At 55.0% G+C, this 12518-nt stretch overlaps 4 protein-coding genes across 4 annotated transcripts; 3 read left to right on the top strand and 1 right to left on the bottom strand.

The window, feature by feature from the left end:
- Window positions 1-714: 714 nt before the first annotated feature.
- Window positions 715-2992, top strand: POSPLADRAFT_1092821 (hypothetical protein; the record flags this gene model as incomplete). Its single annotated transcript, XM_024483102.1, has 3 exons — window positions 715-1174; window positions 1248-1879; window positions 1946-2992. Coding segments are annotated over 3 exons (2139 nt in total), but the record flags the coding sequence as incomplete, so codon positions are not given.
- A 726-nt stretch (window positions 2993-3718) lies between these two features.
- Window positions 3719-4897, top strand: POSPLADRAFT_1075346 (hypothetical protein; the record flags this gene model as incomplete). The annotated part of the gene is made up of 3 exons (XM_024482803.1): window positions 3719-3846; window positions 3963-4194; window positions 4249-4897. The coding sequence occupies 3 exons, from the start codon at window positions 3719-3721 to the stop codon at window positions 4696-4698; spliced, it is 810 nt and encodes a 269-aa protein (XP_024336629.1). The 3' UTR covers window positions 4699-4897.
- Window positions 4898-6102: 1205 nt separating this feature from the next.
- POSPLADRAFT_1035362 (hypothetical protein) lies at window positions 6103-7746 on the bottom strand (the record flags this gene model as incomplete). Its single annotated transcript, XM_024477076.1, has 1 exon — window positions 6103-7746. The coding sequence occupies one exon, from the start codon at window positions 7744-7746 to the stop codon at window positions 6103-6105; it is 1644 nt and encodes a 547-aa protein (XP_024336628.1).
- Window positions 7747-10528: 2782 nt separating this feature from the next.
- Window positions 10529-12329, top strand: POSPLADRAFT_1048300 (hypothetical protein; the record flags this gene model as incomplete). Its single annotated transcript, XM_024479486.1, has 8 exons — window positions 10529-10696; window positions 10758-10868; window positions 10923-10986; window positions 11068-11458; window positions 11516-11838; window positions 11903-11999; window positions 12050-12103; window positions 12158-12329. The coding sequence occupies 8 exons, from the start codon at window positions 10529-10531 to the stop codon at window positions 12327-12329; spliced, it is 1380 nt and encodes a 459-aa protein (XP_024336627.1).
- Between the last annotated feature and the right edge of the window lie 189 nt (window positions 12330-12518).

Raw genomic sequence — 12518 nt, 5'->3', positions numbered from 1 at the left:
GGCTCGGACAGACTTTGCGGAAGTGATCTGATAAAGGGCAGCGTTACGTACTACGGGAAGCTGGCAGAGACGGACGAGGCAAAACGCCCGTGCAAAGCGAGAACGTGGCGATGGTGCAGACTTAGCGTGCGAACGGGTGCAACGGAGATTGGTGGAAGCTGATCCGCTGACAAGAGGGCGTCGCTGCTGCGAGAGGTGGGGTCGGGGGCGAGGGCGTTGTGGGTGCGGGATGCGACGGGGCCGGTGATGGTTGCGCTGGTGTTGCTGGTGGGTCTGGTGTGTGGGTGTTGATGCCATGCGGCAGGGGGACGTGCAGGGGCCGTCGAGGGACGGTGTGTGGGACAGAGAATAAGCAGAAAATGCGGAGAGCGTCTGTTTTATTGCGTGCAGAGGGCTTATGGCAGCGCCTGGCAGCGTGGGGGGCGTGCCACCATGTGTTCCCCCTCCTTCCCTAAATATGGTCCCCCATATCCTTCTTCCTCTCCCTCATCTTCGTCTGCTTGCCCCGCCTCCGCCTCCATGGACGACCTCGCCCATGAGTCCCTCCCTGTCCACTCCCTCAGTCGCAAGCGCAAGGCAGACGGCGACGACTGCCAGGTCCAGGACGCCCCTTCGTCCTCTGACCCCTCCTCCACCTGCGAACCCATGCTAATTGATTCCTCTGCAACCCCGCGATGTCCGTCCAAGACTTCAGACCATACCCAGACCCCGGCCTGGCTGCTTGCAGACGCAGAGCAAGGTATTGTGTCTTCCTGGTCACAGCCATCACCTGCGTCATCTGCAGTCCCCTTCCTATCCGACGCCCAGAAGGAGGGCCCGTCAAGACCAAAGCGTCCGCGTATAGATATACCCCCCAGCTCGCCCGCTGCCAGGCGTGTACGCAGAGGCCGTGCGCTCTACAGCCATAGCGTACCGTCGCCGCGCAGGCACTCGCGCCGTGCGCGCCTTGGTGAGACGCGCGATACCGGTATCGTCTCTGCAACCGAGCCTGGCCCCAGCAGAGGCTCCTTGCTTCGCTACAGCAGCCTTCCCTCCACTCCTCGTCCAGTTTCTTCACTGCCCGTGTCTCCGATCGAGCCTATCCCGCATCATATACCCCCACATCAACCCCCGATCAACCGGGACACGTTGAAAGAATTAGATCTTGAAGCCATTCTCCGCAATCCCCAACTTCGTTCGTCTTTTTTCTTTTCTTTCCTCTTGCGTTCTCGCCCATCTCATTCTCATCCTTCCATACGTACATTCAGGCCATGATTTACTGTTTGATTCTGGGTTGCAGTTCCGCCCCACGTCCAGTCGCCGGAAACGCGATCTTGCTGACAATTATTGGCTTGCTATCATACGTGAGCTCGAATGCGGATGTACGTGCTTCACCGTGGATGCCCACGGACGCCCATCCGACCGCATATGCATATGTCAAACGCACCAGATGCCGCCAGGCGGAGCGGTCTACGCGCGCACGGCTGATAACCGCACCACCGTGCGCGTAGCCTCACGCATACGCCCTCTCCTCCTCGAGCTTCTCGAGGTGCTCGTGTCCATCATCCAGCCTGTCATGTCCAAGTCCACTGGCTTGTACATGCAGCCCACTTCCCTACACCCCCAGTTCCAGCAGAACGTCACGCATGTAGCCTTGCTGCGATCCGTCCTCGATGCGGACCTCATCCAGCAGGAGATGGAGCACGGTTTGTTCGATCCGTCAGGTGTTTTCCAGACCATCGGTGATATCATCCGCTGCCACTGCGCGCCGATGCGTGACCATGCGGTCGACCAGATGGTCTCCTTGGCCAAGTCGTGCGCCCCCGGTGGCAATGGCAGCAAGGTTGATGCCGTCCGTGCTATTCGACTGTGCTTCGAGATCATGGAGCTGATGAAGCTGGTGAGTTCACACTGCCCGCAGACAGCGTGAGTGATATGGCTGGTACTGACGCGTGTTCTTTGATAGGACGTCGCCAACCATCAGCTTCAGACGCTTCGACCGTATCTCATACAGTCTGCCGCGCAGTATGAGCTCAAAACCTTCCAGGAATGCCGGCAGGGCGGTCACCTCTCGCTTGAGACAACACGCGAGTGGTTGCGGACCGCGCACCTCGAAATTGTCCGACGCGTCGAGTCGTCCGGCCTATGCGCACTTCCTGCAGGCAGCAGCAGCTTTGAAAAACTGCCGCGGCGGACGCAGGTCCAAATCGCGGTTACGGGCGCGATCGTGGACTTGGTGTTCAACCCTCCGTCTTCGTTCCCGGCCGCCTCCCCCACCGTCCTTCCCTCTACGCCACGCACTACGCTGTTGCAAGGATACCCAGAGACACTCTATCTTGACCACGCACGCCTGCTTACATTCACCACCGACGCAGGAGATTTTACCGCTCTGTATATGCTCCTAATGCTCTACCGACAGCTTGTGTTTTCCGGATCATCCCCGCCGAGCGATATTGCCCGCGCGTACGTGAAGGTCGACGAGCTCATGAAGCTCAAGAAGGAGATTTGGGAGATCGGGCCCGCACACCTCGGCCACTGCTTCCAGGGCGCACGGGGGGCGTCTAAGGAGACGGGAGACAAGACCGACACGGAGTCGACGAAATGGCGCTCAGAGATGAGCGACGTCGTCCTGCAAATAACTATGCGCGCGACAGACGCGCGATCGGGCTCGACTTCGTCTGCTCAAGGCCTCTCGCACACGCGCACACCGGACGAACAGCTGATCAAGCTCGCAGCGAGCTGGGCCGAGTCCCACCTGCGGGACGACTCTCCACTAAGCGCGCTGATGCGCCGGCGGATCCGTGATGAGGTGCTCGCGGCGGCAGTACAGATCATCGTTCCTGCGCTGCGGAAGGGCGACGCATCGGGCGCAGCGGACGACGCTGACCCAGGGACGACAAACGGGCTCGAGCCGCTCATGCCCGAGATCCAGCATCTCGCGGAGAAGCTATCAAAACTGGCGTCGATCCACCTCAACGTCTACAGCGCCCTATACGCGCAGCCGGGCTTCCTTGCGGACGGCGGTGGCGGTGCCGCGGCCGTGGCTCACCAGGAGACCCGATAACAGTGCCATTGCTTGTGTGCATATACTCAGCACCTACGTTTCAGCGTTCCAGCGTTCCTTCGATGTCCGCAGGGGCCCGCGCCGCGCTGCGGCGACGACACACCGTCGATGTGTCTGGGCGCGCGGGCCTGGCGGACGCCCACCCTCGTTATTCGCCCGTTTCGACTGGCCGTCTGTTCCGATTTGCGCACCAGCTTGTTGCCGCGCCCTGCGTATCCGTATGAAACTGCTGACGACCGCATGTAATTACTCGTACAAGTCGACCACATAATAGTGAAATGAAAGAGAAGTTTCAATAGCGTTATCTTGCCCATGCGGATGTCGCGCGTCCGAGGTTCGATTTGAATGCGCTCTTCTCTCTTCTCTCGGAGAGCACGTAATGAGCACTTAGGTTGGGAGCGTACTTCATTTCCGGTTCTGCGCGGAAGAAATGGTGCGCAGTCCCTTGCCCTCCGCATGTCCCGCCTCTGTCTAGACCGGTCGACATGCGTGTATATTTGCTGCCATGCAATGGGCCCGTAACTACATGACTTTGGCCCATGATTCTCCAAGCACGTTTCCCGCTGAATAACTACGGCCAGGCCGCAAGGAAGTGCGGAGTTGCCTAAAGGGGTATGTTTTCACATCATGTCTCCCCGCGGGCAAGCCGAACACGCCCCCTAATGATAACCCACCATGTCGAGCTCGCTGTCATCGGCGACCTCGACGCAAGCTTCGTCGGTGTCCTCTAGCACGCCGAGCCAGACTCTAGGCAGCGAGAACTCAGGTTCAGGCTCGTCATCGCCTTCCTCGTCGCTATATTTGTGCGTAATTGCGTATCATCATCATTCCCCCCTGGCCAGTCTCGGCCATTCTCCCACATTCGTTCCTCTGCTGACCACCGCATGTCGTCCCAATACCAATCTGACTCGTCCACCAGGTTTACGTTTCTAGCCACCCTCTTCCTCCTCCTCTTCGTCTCCGCAGCGATCGTCCTGCGGTCGTTCATTCTCCGGAGGCGTTTCCGCCGGAGGGTCGAGGAGGCCCTTGCTGCGGGTATTCTTCTTACCCCGACTGCGGGCGCTCCGGGGTCTCGAAAGAGACTCGAGAAGCCAAGACTTTGGGATGCCTCGCTGCTGCCTGCTCACCGCGAGGAATGGGCAAAAGTCATGGTGGGCTTCGTTGTCTCTAATTGCGCTGGCGTCCTCAGCTGAAGCCATGCCCAGCCTGTCGCTGCTAGGCTTCTGAACGTTGCAACCGCGAGGACCGGGAACAGCGACAGTCCCTCGGTTCCTGCAGAGCCGCAGCTGACACCCACACTTCGTCAGACTGCTTTGGGTGTCCTGCAGCGCCCTTTCGCACGCAGGCGTGCGACTGCATCATCCACCCTCCCAACCTCTCCGTTGTCGCTCAGTATGTCGCAATCCGCAGGTTCGGATGCTGCAGATGATCCACTGGCGCAGACGAGCCAGGTGGAGATCACCGTCCTTGTGTCCATGCCGAACCCCCACCGACCCATGTATTCTGTGGATGCGGCGAACCGTCCTGCTTCTACGAAGGGAAAGGGGAGGAGCTCTTCGAGCTATTGGGACGAGGAAGAGGACGGCGTCCCCGACGTTGTACTCGGCCTCGCCCGAGTACAGTGCAAAGGTCTCGCTAGTCCCCTCGAACAGTGATCACGTCTACAATCTCCCCAATTCTTGCATTCACACTCCTGTCACTCAGGACACTGGCTGTACTATTCCAAGAAGAGTCCCACATGTTGTTACATTATATTGTAGTATAACGTCTGTCTGATTCATGCTCATATGCTCTAGAAGATCTCAGGCTGTATATCATAATACGTACTTGCAGAGCAATTGCTACTGCTCCTGACGAGTAGCCGCTGACCATACACGCATGCTGTAGTACATACGCGAGCATATTTGATATCATCCACGACTTCTAAGCATGTGAGCGATGGTGTGTTGAATTAGTCTGGGTCTGGGTATCTGGACAGCCGCTGTGGTCAGGAATCGATACCCAGGGTCTTTGTTTAGTTTTCCACAAGTCTGCTTCTATGAGACATTGGCAGTGAATATGATTCGGACGCCGTGCAGGCTACTCACGGGTCCGAACTTTATTGTAGTCTGATATTCCATCACGCACTGTACAATGACATTGGCTCTATTCTGAACTGTTTTGAGCGTGTTACAAGTCGCGAGCAATCGTGGTTCGTAAACACATTCGATCTAGAAGGATCGAGTGTAATTCCGCATTTGGTAAAGTAAGCGGGCGGCTCACCACCATTAAACAGGAGCAAGGTCAGCAATTTGTGGTATACCAAAAGAATCCAAGAGCATTATTGTATGTCAGGCAAGGATGGTCACATATTTTTATGTCAAAGCGGACACAAGCGACACATCGGATTGGCATCCTTCTTTGGCCCAGTGTGTTGGTTTGGAGAACTTGAAGCTGGATTCATTATACGAGAAAGAGCACACTCGGGAAGTGCTGATAAGTCAAAATGAACGCCGATCTCCACCACATCTGTCATCGATTATTCGCTGTGGGCCTAGCAATCTATGCCCTCCATGATTTCTGGCACAGTATCCCGTAGTGGAACGCGCGTGTGGCACATGTAGTTCACCACGCGTCACGAAGACGAGCACCATGATCCATGCTCGAGCTCAAGTTTTGTTTGGGTTTGTTTCATACCAACAGTCGTTTTCACAAGAGGCAATTGATTGATGACTAGAGGAAAATTTGATTAGGGGATAGAGTGAGCATTCGCGACACGGAAGTAAAGGGCCTCTACGGAAGTAATGATGCTGGGGGATAGACTGTATGGTGGGGCATTACCATTCCACTGCTGATAGCGCTGCTGTAATTGGCCTACTTGTAATGAACAAAGGTTGATGGCAGAATGCGCCCATCTCGTCAACCTTTTTGGAGCAAGTTTCGTAATAGCGTCTGGTTCAGGTAGGTAGCAATCCTTATGTATTCGGTATAGCATAATCTGACTACAATGTTTCCGTGAGTATGATCCCTTGAAGTACACGCGAGATAGAGAGCAGTCGGCTTTCTCACAGACAAGTCGGTCATTCCATAGGGTCGTCTTCGTCCTCCACGCCCCCTTCGCCCTCCTCTCCATCACTTTCTTCATCGTCATCTACATCCTCCCATCCGTCGCCCTCATCGATGTCGATTTCGATGACATCCTCCTCGTCGGACCCCTCAAAATACTCGAACTCGGCCACATTCCCCTTGAGCCACTTCTCGTCCTCCTCCTCTAGCTCGTCTTCTTCGTTCATGTAGAGGTACTTGAGCGTCAAGCCGGCGTCCTTCCGGCGCTCCACGATATGGCGCACCTGGCGGCCGTCGAGTCCCGTGGTCGTCATTGCCTCGAGACGTGGCAGGAGCACCGCCGGCTTTGTGCTGCTCCCGGGCGTAGTGGGGCCATACACGAGGAGCTTGTGCCACGGCTCCGACAGGAAGTGGAAATTCAGGTTAATCGACTTCAGGTTGGTCATCGCTGCGTACGCATCGGCGATCAGCGCTGTGTCGGTGCACGGGATTCCCGAGAGCTTCAGCGCCTCGAGCCCACCCAGTAGCGACTTGTCCGTGGCGGGCGAGGGGCGTGTGATTGTGGTGAGGAAGCCGTTGAAGTCGGCGTCCTCGTCAAAGTCGATGGCCAGCGACGTTACGTTGGGCATCGCAAGGCGCTCTGCGAGCGCGGTCGCATACTCGGCCTCGACGTATGCAATGACAAAGCTCTTGAGGGAGTCCAGAGTGATACTGGCGATTGGCTCGGAGGGGACCGTGCTGGACGCCTTCCCCTTGGCATCCGGAGGCTGCTCCATGATACTGGTGAGCCAGTCGACGGGTCCACCAGCTGGCCCTGACTGACAGAGCGTTAGCGTGTCGATGCCTGGAGACTTGCGGAGTATGCGAGAAAAGTCATTGAAGCTTGGACGCACGTCCTTCGGGTGATATGCAAGTTCGAGATCTATTAATCCGCTGAGGAAGCGCGACTCGGCCCAGTTCAGATGCACACCCCAAAGCGCCACATGCTGTAATTTTGGCGCATTGCCGCAGAACAGGACAAATTTTTGTTCCTTAAAGACTGCTGGGGAGAAGGTCTCAGATTCTTCATCCGGGTCCTCGTAATGATAGAGTTGGAGTACTTCCAGCATGGGAGCGGCGGGGCATTGGCTCATCAGAATGAGGGCATTGTGCATGACAGAATACTCAGAGACAGAGATGTCTATGGCGCGCCAATGCGGGACATGAGGCAAGACAAGGCCGAGCATCTCATCGAGTTCTTCCGAATGTATGCGCAATTCTTGCTCCGCGCCGTCGAGTGCCATGTCTTTTGTGATATCAATTGATATATCAAGAGGCGCGTTTTTTGACCGCTCAAGATACACCTGAGACATTTCGTATGGTGTGATCTCATCATCAAAGTCGATTCTAGTCCAGAGCGCGGGCGTGTTCAAGGCAATATCCCGCCAGAGACGACAGACATGTGATACGAGGACCTCAAAGAGAGGTCCCTCGTCATCTTCGTCGTCGTCATCGTACTCGTCTTCATCCTCGAGGGGATCATATTGCGCGGTCCCGAGGAGGAAGATATGCGCGAGCAGCTCTGGCGGAAGAAGCTGGTTGACGAGACACCGGCCGTCAGAGGGAGGAAAGTATGGGTTGGAGGTAACTGTGCTGGAGTCCTGCGCGTTTGCAGCCATTTCGACTTGAGTATGCTGTGTTGGACGCGAGGGCGACCTCCGGTTTGCAGTTTGGAGCGCGTCGCTTGTCCACTGGTCTTGCTCGACGCTTCTGTATTATACGAGTGTCATAAAAATGCAAAAGGGTGTTTACCGTGTACACTCACCTGCTGGCGCGATGGCAGGAGGATGAGCGCGAAGATGAAGATGAGCAGGAAGGGCAAGCTATGGATGTAATTGTTCCCTCAACTTGGAAAGTTTTGGCGATCGCGATCACGTGTGATCACGTTGATCCGTTGATTCAATCGTCGATCATGATCGTCTTGCACGGTTGCTCTCAATGCTATTGCAGGTTGTCGCCTACTTAAACGTCCGTACAAGTGACGGAGACTATGCCTCGTTAGCTCAGTATGTCACTTACAATGCTTACTCATCTTCTTCCACAACTTTATATCTAGTCGTCGATCAACCGCCGCAGTTGTGGGAATGATTGGGGCGACTGGCAGACGACCGCCGCAATATTGGTGCAGGACAAACTCAGACAGTATATATGCATGGATTACGGGGCTTATCATCGAGGCATGTGATGAACTACATGTGCCATACGCGCGTTTTGCTGCGGGAGCCTGTTCCAGAAGCGCATAGAATGCTAGCAAACATTTCATTGTGAAAACCGTGTCCCGGCGATGTGCAAGAGCCGCTTGCCCGAGCTGTTACCATAAAGACTAGACACCTTTTCCTTGCATGTGAGTGCTTTGTTGCATTGGTCTAATTCGCACGTTGGGTCAGACCACGTACTGTAGATCGTGCCTGAACAATCAGCGCAGCGCACGGCAGGGCCCACGTCACTGTCTGGAGAATAAGAGCACTTTGGCAAACTCGGTCCGCAAAACCAGGCCGAGTTGACCGTTCGGCTGGACATGCTTTCGACATGTAGCGGTGAGCTGCTCAGTGACGAACCATTCACACCAGGTTAAGGAACGTTGATCGATGTCTAACAGCGTCTTCCAATACATGAAGGCCGTACGACGGACGTGTTCATATTATTTCATCTTGGCTCGTGACCGCTGGATCAACAACGCCCGTCAGGTCCCCAAGTATGTTTCCAGTCAGTGTCCCTTCGGTCCACAATCCCAGGTTCCAACGCGTAAGAGATAGCATGGATATCCGTAGCCATCCAGCGCTTCGCCGTCGCCACGCGCTCAAAGTCCAAGCTTGACGAAGTCAAATGCAGCTTCCGATGTGAAGATATTATGTGTGTACTACAGATAAACGCGCGGCCGGCGTAGGCTCGAGGTCGTAATCAACCTCTCTCGCGTAGGCAACTTCAAATGTTATGATGTTTTTGGTTTGGGGAGGACGGTCACAATACATAGCATGGTTGGTCCATTCTGAAAGCGGGAAGACTCGATCATCAGGTAGGCAGAAGTAATATTGATGGAGAATGCCTTGGGCTGACCTGCGTTTCTAAGTTTGGGCATGTGCTTTCAATGAGCAACACTACGTCGACCTTGCCAGTCAAAATGATTTGAAAGTGTGCACACATCCTCCGTCAATCTTACTTTGATGTCTGGTAGGGTATTCATACGATCACGTAGCTACCAACTTGTACCAAGACCGACCTGCTTGTCCTCATCGCAAACAGTGCGTTCAAAGGTGCCTTGGGTCATTCGAAGGATACAAGATGAAGGGCAGCCTGTCGGGTGGGATGATGTCGACCATTACGCCATAGATATATTATCGGACGGGATGCAACAGTCTATATGGTGGTCTCACACCAGGTGCGTAAAGGCACCTGATACGTAGGGCTAGCTGAAGCGCATAAACATTCATTAACTAGCGTCTTTTGCTCAGGCATCCGCGGTGCTCCCACTCCAGGCTCGAAGCTGCTCCACAAGATGCCGCTCACGTTACCGCCATGAAATACACTGCCTCTAGGTCTCGTGCAGGTGACCCGGAGGTCTACGTCAAGGCCGTACGCGAGATAGCGGAGATCCTGGCAACGAGTTGACCGCAGGCGTGCTCGTGACAGCTGCAAAACGTCTGTTGTCACTCACGCATGATCGCTGCTGTAGTGATGATCTTTGAGTCCGCACTAGCGTGTCTGATCGAAAGCCAGCATTGCCGGTGCTCGCAAATAGAGGCAGAATACTCAAATCCGCGAGCGCACTCGGTGAGTTGTTAATGCGGCGACTGGTGGCTACAGGGAGGATACAGTTTGAGAGCACAGTATTTCGGCCAGGAGATACGAAAAAGCCACGTAAAGCGCGATAAACATTGCCAACCTTCGACTCGTTTACTGGAGAGGGTGATGTGCACAGTAGGTGATTGAATATTCTTTCCCGTCCGTTCTCTCGAGCTGATAGACGCTGTACATGATAGCATTCGCTGATAATGCCATTGGTCCAAAACGCGTCTCACGTGACGGCGATTACGGAGAAACTTCGGCGTAATCGGACGCGCAGCAAGTCCCATGTATCAGTGTTCGAGGCCGACCGCCGATTGGACGCTCAACCTCTAAGCCTACTGCCCAGCCTACGGTGACCTTGATTGCCGTTGAATAATATCATGCGCAATTGAGGGGCGAAAGCGGTTTTAAAGAGCCCCAGTTGATTTCAAGGTATCCTGTGCTCCTTCACATTCACTGGTCAAAATGTTTGCTACCCTCGCAAGAACCAGTCGAGCTTTCGCTGCGCATCCCCGCTCGCGCCTATACGCGACTGTGAGCCCAGCTGCAGCTCAGGTTGGGGAAGCCCACCTTGAAGTGGGCAGTACCTTGGCAAACAGGAAAGAGGGCACTATCATGGATGTCTTCACGTCGTTCTCAGGGGAACCTGTGATACTCCCTGACCGATTCGCCGCACTGAAGCGCCAGATATGCACCGATCCTGACAAAATGATTCACTCCTGGCAGGGCCTTTTGCGAGAGCTGGAGGGGGCAGTAGAGGAAATTGCAGAGAAGGGGGCAAATGTAGGTCTGCTTTCCAGGTTGGACACAGCGCTTTATGTAATACTGATAACCTGTGTAACAGCTGATCCCCCAGGTGTCATACTCCGATGTTGAGCGCGGTTTGACCGAGGCGCAGGTGAAGGACATCAAAAAACGAGGTGTGGTTATCGTAAAGGGAGGCGTTCTTGAAGAGGTATAACCCTTACGGCGAGCACGGTCTTTAAGCTTTAAGCTGATGCGCTTGTAGGAAGCACTCGGCTGGAAAGAGTCAATCAAGAGCTATGTCAGAGCCAACAGCGAACGAGTTCGGGGTGAGTATTTGCACCGCATTTTGCCGTGTTGTTTGCTCCACTTGATGAATACTGAAATCGATGTCTCTCGAATGTTTACAGGCGGTCCGCCCGGTAGGATTGTGTTCTATGAGCTTTACAACTCCCCGGCTCAAATCCGCGCGCGTACTCACCCGGCACTCCTCACCACGCAGAGAGCGCTCCTATCGCTCTGGCACATGTCATCTCAGTCCGTATCGCCTCTCGAGGCCGTGAGCTTGCGCACGCCAATCTCGTACTTCGATCGCCTGCGCATCCGCCCGCCGGGGCCCAGCGTGTTTACCTTAGGTCCCCATATTGATTGGGGGCGAAGCGACGAGCGGTGGGAGGACCCTGCTTTCCGTGCGTGCTTTGGCCGCATACTGGAGAGCGAGGATGGGGAGGGCTGGCGCTCCCATGATCCATTTGATGTTGCTCCGCGCTTGGCTTGGAAGCAGGACGTGAACGACTCAGGGTGCGTAACTTTCGACTTCATGAAGATACGACCTCCCTCAGAATTTACCTTCAACAGCGGTAACTGCTCTGTGTTCCGCCCTTGGCAAGGCTGGACAGCCCTGTCTCATACCGGCCCCGGCGAGGGCACTCTACGCGTACTCCCACTGCTCTCGTTGACTGCGGCGTATGTCCTTCTCCGCCCGTTCTTCCGCCTGCAGGCAGGTGCACCTCTGCATTCGCTGAAGGCCGAGGACTGGGAGCTTGACCTTGAAAGTACGGTCTTTCACGGATGCGCGCCGATGAAGACGCAGGAACTGAGCGAACGCACTCACCCGCACCTCCGACTTGACAAGACGCTTCTGTCCATCCCGCAGGTAGCGCCAGGGGATCAGGTGTTCTGTACGTGCCGTAGTGGATTTGGCTTCAGGGACTGCCGTACTTAATGCACTTGCCTATCAACCAGGGCACTGCGATACGGTGCACGCCGTCGAAGGCGAGCACAACGGCAAAGGCGACTCATCTGTGCTTTATATCCCGGCCATTCCCCTTACCCACCGAAAGTGTGTTTTATCTGCTGTCTTGATCATCCGAATTGCTTATGTGCCTGTAGCGCTATATATCTTCGTGAGCAACGTGCTGCGTTCCTCAACGGTCTTCCTGCTCCGTACGTTTTGTCCTCACTACATCAATAGTATTCATTGACGGTATCCATGTCTAGCGACTTCCCTGGCGGCGAAGGAGAATCTAAATTCATTGGACGTGCAACAGCAAACGACGTCAAATCGTTAGATGGCCAACGCCTATTCGGCCTTGCACCATTCGAAGTACCTCCCGCTGCCACGCAGGGTGAAGCTCGCTTGATCGAGACTGTGAATTCCCTTATGTTCTAGATACGTCGCACTAAGCTGGTATCAGTCTCGAGTATGTATCAATCAAATTCGTCTGATGTACTGTTTCGACATTGAATACATGTGCTCGTCGGATACGCAACGCCCGTCGGCGGGTGGGATGGCCGGATCTTCTCTCATCCCTTAAGTTGGCTCCGCATGGACTCTGGAGAATCAGCTGTGTCTCTGTCG

The sequence above is a fragment of the Postia placenta genome (assembly GCF_002117355.1).
Source record: "Postia placenta MAD-698-R-SB12 unplaced genomic scaffold POSPLAscaffold_11, whole genome shotgun sequence".
In the NCBI taxonomy this organism is placed as follows: Eukaryota; Fungi; Basidiomycota; class Agaricomycetes; order Polyporales; family Adustoporiaceae; genus Rhodonia; species Rhodonia placenta.
Note: the sequence above shows the minus strand (reverse complement) of the source record. Positions and strands in the feature narration are given on the sequence as shown.